Below are 8,213 nucleotides of genomic sequence, written 5' to 3'. Positions count from 1 at the left end.
CACAAAGCCCCACCTGAAAAAGGGTTCAGACTTGGACAGAACCTTTTTCCTTCCAGCATTCAATTTCTCTGCTCAGGCTGGTGGGCAGTGTTGAAGGAGCACTGCAGCACCCCAGGAACTGAGCATCCCTCTTGCCCACTTCACAGCCTCCGCCGGAGTCGGCCTCCTGACCCAGATCCTTCCCTTAAGCACAGGGTGGCTGGAGCAGCTAATCCTCCCTAAGCTCTTTTCTACAGGATTCTGCCCATCATGAGAAGATCCCTTTAAAGGACACAAAGGCGAATTCTGTTACCTTTGCTGGGTGGGAAATTATCAGGGGGCTACCAACAGGCACCCCACTGCAGAAAAGGCACTAAATGAACACCCAAATGATGGAGTCAAGCCTTAAAGTAACTGAAAAATTGGGGCAAGTAGGGTCTTCAGCATCTCACTTTCCCATATCTTATTTACCATCAGCTGGCACTGATGTGGGCAACCTGACGTGAGGTGGCATCTGCTCCAAAGAGACACTGTGAGACTGAAATTAATAGAGACAATTTCAACCAGCTTTGGATCAAGTCACACTACAGAAACTCAGCTCAAGGCTACACCCAACCAACTCTCAAACACTTCTCTCCAGACAGGTACATCACAGTAACACTCACTTCTAATCAGTTCACATCCAGGACTTGCTGTTAGAATCACAGAATGAATCACAGAGTGGTTTGGGTGGGAAGTGACCTTTAAAGCCCATCTAGTCCAACCCCCCTGCAGGGATCAGGGACATCTGCAGCTGCATCAGGTTGCTCAGAGGCCTGTCCAACCACAACTGGAATGGTTCCAGGGGTTGGGCACTGACCACCTCTCTGGGCAACCTGGGCCAGGGGCTCACCACCAAGTCACATCTGATTTTATTTTGGGGGAGATTTTTTGGGCTTCTAGTGAAAGCCACATGATTTTCATTCCCCATTTGGTAACCAGCACATAGTTCTGGAAAAAAAAAAAAAAAAAGAGTTCAGGAATGTGCAACTGAGGCCACAGAATCACTGAACCCCAGCATGGGGGAGTTGGCAGGGACCTCCGGTGATCATCACATCCAACCCCCTGCTCCAGCAGCTCACCCACAGCAGGGTGCCCAGGGTCACAGCCAGGTGGGTTTGGGATCTCTCCAGAGCAGGAGACTCCACAGCCTCTCTGGGCAGCTGCTCCCGGCTCTGCACCCTCACACCAAAGAGTAATTTCCTCTCAGCATCTTTGCAGCCTCCACTGGACTCTCTCCAGCAGTTCCTTGTCTCTTTTGAACTGGGGAGCCCACAACTGGACACACTACTCCAGAGGTTCCTGATAATACACGTGGCAATGCACAGAAAGGATAACCAAATTATTTTTCATCTTTACCCAGCTAAGAATTGTGATTTCATCTGTGGGTTGCCCATCTCTCAAATGACTTGTCCTCCCACCCCATGCATGACATACTACAACCCACACTGAGGCAGCTCCGAGTCATGGGACGGTGATTCCAGACCACAGATCTCTTCCCAAAGCAGCCAGCCTCCACCAAAACACACCTATTAGGAACTGGGATGTGCAATCCATGTGGAAACCCCCACACAATGACCAAGCAAATAGAGAGTGGACATGAAAAACGAGTCCCTGGGGGTGCAGAAGATGGTGCTCCTCCACATCTCCACCCTACATGACTTTTAGACAAACTACCTCTAAAAATCATGAACTAAAACTGACCTATAAATACATGACACTGCTACTCGTGTCATAAACCACAGAGACCAATGATGAATGAATTCATCGAGGACCTCCAACCATGTGCCTCTTCCATCCTAATTCATTTTTTCTAGGACTTACTCTAAATTTGCAATCTTCCAAGGGCTTCAAATAAAAGCTCAGAAAGCACCTATTTGAGAAATTTCTTTCCTTTCCTGAAAACATGGAATTTTCTTTCAAACTTGTGTTTTCTGAAAGCCTAGAACCAAGATACTCCCAGCCCCGGCTTCTATTCCTGTAACATATCAAAAAAAGTGACATTTTTCCACACTGAAAAAGCTATTTTAGGTCATTCTTCACAGTTACTTTTATATTTTACATTCATTTAAATTTTTACAGTCCTGTTTTCCCACAGGCATCTGAATTATGTCTTTGGAGGAAAGCACTGAAAAAAATAACCTTTTCTCTCTCCCAAAAAAAGGAATTCAGATATTTTTAAAGTAGTTTTTAAGTGTTTGATGGGGTATATAAAGGATAAACTGAATTATTTATTACAGCTGTCTGTACATTCCTGGTCCTTTGGTTTTGCTTTTTTGCATGCATACCTATGTACCTACACACATACATCTGTATATGATATTGAGGACAGAGGTAGGAAAAAATATCAAAAGCAGCTCAAGTTGGTCAAAAAACCACAAACCTCAAAATCTTAAAGCCCCATTAGAGTCATACCCCAACCTCTCCACCCACAAGGATGGACGTCCACCAGTTCATCCTTGGGCCAGTCTGAGTCCTTTGGCTACTACAACCCTCCTACAGCCTCTGTCTTTTTTGGGCTGATGGGCTCTAGACAGCACTTTTACACTTAATTCTGTGCAAAACTCAGCTTTGCATCACTTGGCAAGAGTCTTGCTGGTAAAAAGGATCATAAATCTTTTCTCTACAACCCAGAAAAGGAAGGGGCCAAAGATGCTCCAGACCTGGGCTCCACACGTGGAGGAGCTGGAGCCAACAACCCCTTCACCCGTTATTCAAGCCAACAGGGGAAGGAAAAACCCTTGTACAGCAGCTTATGTTTTTCTATAAGCAGCTTATGTTACTGCATAAAATACAGTGAACTTCTCCCATCTACAGCTTTTCTTCCTGTTTTCCAAATAATTAAAAGAGCAGCTTAAAAGCGGGTTTTTTGGCATTAAAAATATTTGCACTATCCCAGCAGACAAGCAAAATATTACTTTCCCAGGGCTGTGCTGATTTAGCAAAGCTTATAAATACCACTGGGCTTCCAACTAGCACCCTTTGAAAAAAAAAAATGAAATGAATAAAAGGAAAACAGCATCATATGTTCACAAATAAACTTCACTACGTTTCCAAGCTAAATTTCCTCGATAATTGAGCTTTATAAACAAACATGTCAGACAGGGAGCCAAAAACACCTATCCCAAGTATTCCATCTGCCATCCAAACTTTTCTTCCTCTGTGGAATGCAATACTTCACGTGGAAAAGAAATATTCCTGGATTGTTTTTTCCAATAATAAATTAATAGAAAGGTGCATAGAATTAATATGCAAAGAATTAACAGAATCAAATCCACCCCAACAAGCCAGTCTTTGAGATGCATGAGGCAGGAAACAGACTGGAAATGTGGCCAGTAACATTTTCACCAAGATGAAACTGTTGGGAAAACTCACTCCTGTATCTGCTGAATAAAACTACAGACACCTAAATAAAAATAAACACTACTTGTCCCACTCACACGCAACAAAAAGGGTCTTTACACAGCATCACCTATTTTAGGAGGCAAAAAAAGTTGTGATGCTTTCGTCGGATGGTTTTTAAATTGGGTGGGGTCTGGATTATGTGGTTCTTTAAAAAGAAGACACCCTCTCCTGAGGTTGCCATGCCCAGGGTGGCACCCAGCAGATACTCACAGTGCTGTACACAGCGGAGACGGTCGGCGTGAAGATCCGCTCCTCCAGGGGCTGCTGGACAGGACCTCGGGGGATTCTGCAACACAGCGAGTTAAGGAAAGCAGCGTGGCAGGACAGGGTCGTGTCCCGGGGCCCCCGTGGAGCCAGGGAGCCCAGCAAGGCAGCCTCTCACCCTCCGTGCTCGGGCACACACACCAACATCTCCCAGGCACTCACATCCCACCGGGGCAGCTACGATCCTTCGGGGTTCTCCGACACAGGGGCAAAGTGGGGCTTCAAAAGGCAGATGGTCCAAACAAACACAGGGAGAGCGACCGAAGCCAAACCGCTCGCCGAACAATCTACAAACCCTTCGTGCTGCCAAGAGAATCCCCCAACTTTTTTTTTTTTAGAGAGTAAAGGGAAAAAAAACAAAACCCAAACCCACAAGCTCTTCGCATTCAGCGAGGCAAACCCTGCTGATCAGCAGGGCATTTCCAGACAAAGGCTGTGCCTGTTTTGCTAACCACGCAGGAATCACGTTAGAATTGTTTCCTTGTTTGCCTCTCTTCAGCCAGTGACTCCTTTCCCCATCCACCCACCAGAATCGCTTCTAAAAAGGGCTGTCGGTGAGGTCTGGAAGTTTTGATGATCTGCTGCAGGGTTGTTTAAAGGTAAATTGCAACAGTCGCCTGAAATTGGAAAGCTATTGTGGGGATCCAGGGGAAAAGAAAGAAATAGAAGGAAAAAAAAGGAGGTGGAAAGACTTTATGCAACAAACAAGCCAGAATCTGTTTTACTTGTGGAATAAAAAAAGCTGATGGAGGTATTTTAAAAACTAAAACCTACCCGACTTAGCTAACACCTTGTGGCCCTAGGTCCCTGCAATACCCAGCACCCCCAGTCAGAAAAAAGCCATGCTAAACTTGCTGAAAAATTTTCAACTAAAAAGCAATATTCAGGTTTCACCTTTTTGCTATTTACATTTTATACGTCAAAGCCTCTCAGGAAATGAGAACAGCCTGACTGATGAAGTTTCTGGCACAAAAGCCAACAACATAGACCCCATGTGGTAACATTAGAGCAGATATTTAAAAAAAAAATAAAAATCATAACAACATTACTTGTGTTTTGTTTAAATGAGGAAAAAATCACTTTTAATTTTTGAAACTAGAAGATTAGTTTGAATCAGTCAAGAATCACAGAATCCCAGCACGGTGGGGTTGGAAAGGACCTCAGGAGATCATCTCATCCAACCCCCTGCTCCAGCAGCTCACCCACAGCAGGGTGCCCAGGGTCACAGCCAGGAGGGTTTGGGATCAGGAGACTCCACAGCCTCTCTGGGCAGCTGCTCCAGGCTCTGCACCCTCACACCAAAGAAGTTTCTCCTCCTGCTCAGGTGGCACCTCCTGGGTTCCAGTTGGTGCCCGTTGCCCCTTGTCCTGTCCCTGGGCACCACTGACCAGAGTCTGGCCCCAGCCTCTTGCCCCCCAGGGGCCCTTTAGCTCTTGCTCAGCACTGATCAGATCCCCTCTGAGGCTTCTCTTCTCCAGCTCAGCAGCCCCAGGGCTCTCAGCCTGTCCTGGCACAGAGATGCTCCAGCCCCTCAGCAGCTCCACAGCCTCTGTTGGACTCTCTCCAGTAGCTCCTTGTCTCTCTTGAACTGGGGAGCCCAGAACTGGACCCAGTACTCCAGAGGTGGCCTCACCAGGGCAGAGTAGGGGGGCAGGAGAACCTCCCTTGACCTGCTGGCCACACTTTTCCCTTTGCACTACAAGTCTGATCTTCATAGAAACCCTGCTGCCCAAACCTTTGCAGGGACCAACATCACAGTGTCAGGAGAGGTACTGCCAGCACTGTCAAGACTCGATCCAAACTCCACAACCCCACTCACACCCCTGCCTTAAAGTGGACAAAATTTTAAGGCTGAGGTAAGGACTGTCCAGACACAGCCTGCTCTGCATCTGTGGGCTGATCACAGCAGGCCCCCGCTGGATCTCCTCCTGTTCATCTAGTGCAGGGCAGAAAAATTCACAATATTGCACTATTCTGACACCAAACACATCACCAGGAAAGTCAGCAGGCTGAGAAACTGTTCTATAAACTTCCATATTTGTTACATATTCACCGTTTGAAGAGCAGACAAGCTAAACCCCCTGCATTATAGGATTACACAGGGAAGAGAACGTCGCTGACCTTCACAACACCTTTGCTCTAAGTAATGTCCCTGTTAAAACCTGGCAGGTGTAAAATGGGACGCCCACGACCAGCTCCAGATAGAGAACCAAGAGGAGGATCTGGCCCCACTGGTTCTCAAGGTGGTGCTTGCTCAGACTACCTCTCTTCAGGTCTGGTGTTTTTGTTTGTTTTTTTTTTTTTTTTTAAATGAGTGCAAGAATTTATTTTAGGGTCTAAAACTTGTCTTTTCTGCATGTGCACAGTTGATATCGCCTCTCTTCAGGTCTGGTGTTTTTGTTTTTTTTTAAATGAGTGTAAGAATTTATTTTAGGGTCTAAATCTTGTCTTTTCAGCATGTGCACAGTTGATATCATTTGATAAAATAGAGGATTTCAACAACAGAATTAGATGTGAAATCCTGACTCCAGTAAAAGAACAGGAAGGTTTGGCACAGACTTCAACAGAGCCGAGGTGTCACTCCTACCCTCCATCCTGAGGATCTTACATTCATCCCTAGGTTTTGGATAACACCAACAGAAAGACAAAATTTGGGAGACAGGGATTAGAAACGACAACAAAAACTCTCACATTTTCTGCACCCTCCCCTCCCACCTGTAACCATCGTCTGATAAAGGACAGGACACAGGCGTGGTTTGAAAGCTGCCACCCTTTTGTCACAGCTGATATTTCCAAATCTTGAGGCAGTTGTGACGATGAATTGAAGCAATCGCTGCTTCAAAAGGGATCCTTCCTGAGTTTGGAAAAAAAAAGGTTTCATCCTCGAGAAGGTTGGGATTTATTTTCTTATTTTAGAACTTATATAAGCCAGGAGGAAATAATCTTCTTTGAGCAGAGTAACATCTCTTTCTGCACCCAGGAAGAGCTGCCTAAAGGAATGAGTGGTTTAGATGGATTTTCGGAGTTTGGGGGTGTCGTTTAAAATCACTTCTGCAAAGTGATGATTCCCATCAGATTAAAGAAACCTTTTAAATCCTTTTTGCCAAAGGACATGAGACTGATAGGGACAAAAATGCCTTAAATTCCAGTAAGCTTTAATGAGATATAACAGTTGGAAAAAACAACTATTTCCAACATCTAACTCCTGGCATCTACAGACTGACTCTCTGCAAAGAGCTGGGCTGGTGGAACAGTTGCTGCTTCCCTGCAAGCCTCCCAGAGCTTGTTTCTGTCCCCCTGGTAGAAGTTCTGTCCCCACTCCTTCCCCTTCCATCTGCCACAGGAGCCCACCCTAGGGTCACAGTTGCTGTGATTTCAGGAGACCCAAGCCAGGGTGACAACAAAAGTTCATTAGCACTCTTGCTAACAAGGCTCTTTTCCCTAGGAGAGTGATAGGTCTGGAGGCTCCACCACGGATGTGAAAGGGTCACAGCAGGCAGGTTGGAAGATACACCTCATCCCCCAACACCATCTCACCCACGCCCACAGCAAACCAACAAAGGGTCTCGGTGCCACCCAAGCTGCCCAAGCAAGGTGGCACTGCCAGCCACACAAACACTGCCCTCCCACTGCCCCCAGCACACCCAGGGAACTCCAAGTGTTCCAGTACAACCCAGCCAGGCTCTGCCTCGGTGCTTAATTAACCACCGTGCAAAGAAAACGAGGATATGCTGAATAATTCAAGCAGCTCTTTCATGTTACTATTCTGGCACGCTGAGATCCAATTCAGGAGGATCCTCTGCCCTTCCTCCTCCTCCTCCTCCTCCTCCTCGCCACCCACGTCACCCTCTTCAGCTGCACCAATTCAGCTCTTTGTGCAGCCACGCTCTGAAGCGATCCAGGAGGGTGGGGAGTTGGAGGGGGTGTGGAAAAGCAAAGCTAAACCCAAACCTCACACTGTTTGCACAGAGATCCTTCCATCGCTGCAGGAAGAATGAGGTGGGTGACAAAGCAGAAGAGCAGGAGCAAGGGGAACCTCTTAAATCACCTCTGCAACTGGCAGGTTAGTAAAGTGGAACTAAGCCTCTGCTCTGCACGCTTGTGTCAGGCTGAAGGATTCTCTCCAGCTCTCCCTCCTGAATCAGCAACATGCCAAAACCCAGAAGGACAGCAGCCAGTGGGTAGCACTGACTCTGGATTCTCTTCCTTGCTGTTTAGGGCTCATTAACTCATGAAATACATATAGCTAAAAATCCACTTAAGCGAGATACTTGTGGCAGATTAATAAAAGCAGGCACAGATGCAATGGGAGTTCCACCTAGTCCCCATCTGGCTGCAGCAGTGATTACAAGCTGGGAAATTTCAGGAGCTATTAAAGACCTGGTGGGAGAAGGCAGGCAAAGATAGTAACACCGGCTGGAAACGAAACAGAATCTTTCTGGAAACCAGAGCTCTCCCCTAAAAAGGAGGAGGATATCTTATAATTGGACAGCCATGCTCCGAGGAGACAGGAGAATACATGACTT

At 46.5% G+C, this 8,213-nt stretch overlaps 1 protein-coding gene across 1 annotated transcript in view; it reads right to left on the bottom strand.

Moving 5' to 3' along the window:
• LOC103775966 overlaps nt 1-3,709 on the bottom strand; it is a gene marked incomplete at both ends in the record, with an annotated part of 30,682 nt that extends 26,973 nt beyond the window's left edge. The window contains one exon of the mRNA XM_008943442.1: nt 3,634-3,709. Within this exon, the coding sequence (XP_008941690.1) occupies nt 3,634-3,709 (76 nt within the window). The remainder of the gene's footprint in view (nt 1-3,633) is intronic.
• Between the last annotated feature and the right edge of the window lie 4,504 nt (nt 3,710-8,213).

This window comes from Merops nubicus, unplaced genomic scaffold (genome assembly GCF_000691845.1).
Source record: "Merops nubicus isolate BGI_N331 unplaced genomic scaffold, ASM69184v1 scaffold12147, whole genome shotgun sequence".
NCBI lineage: Eukaryota > Metazoa > Chordata > Aves > Coraciiformes > Meropidae > Merops > Merops nubicus.
This window is presented reverse-complemented; position numbering and strand designations above follow the sequence as displayed.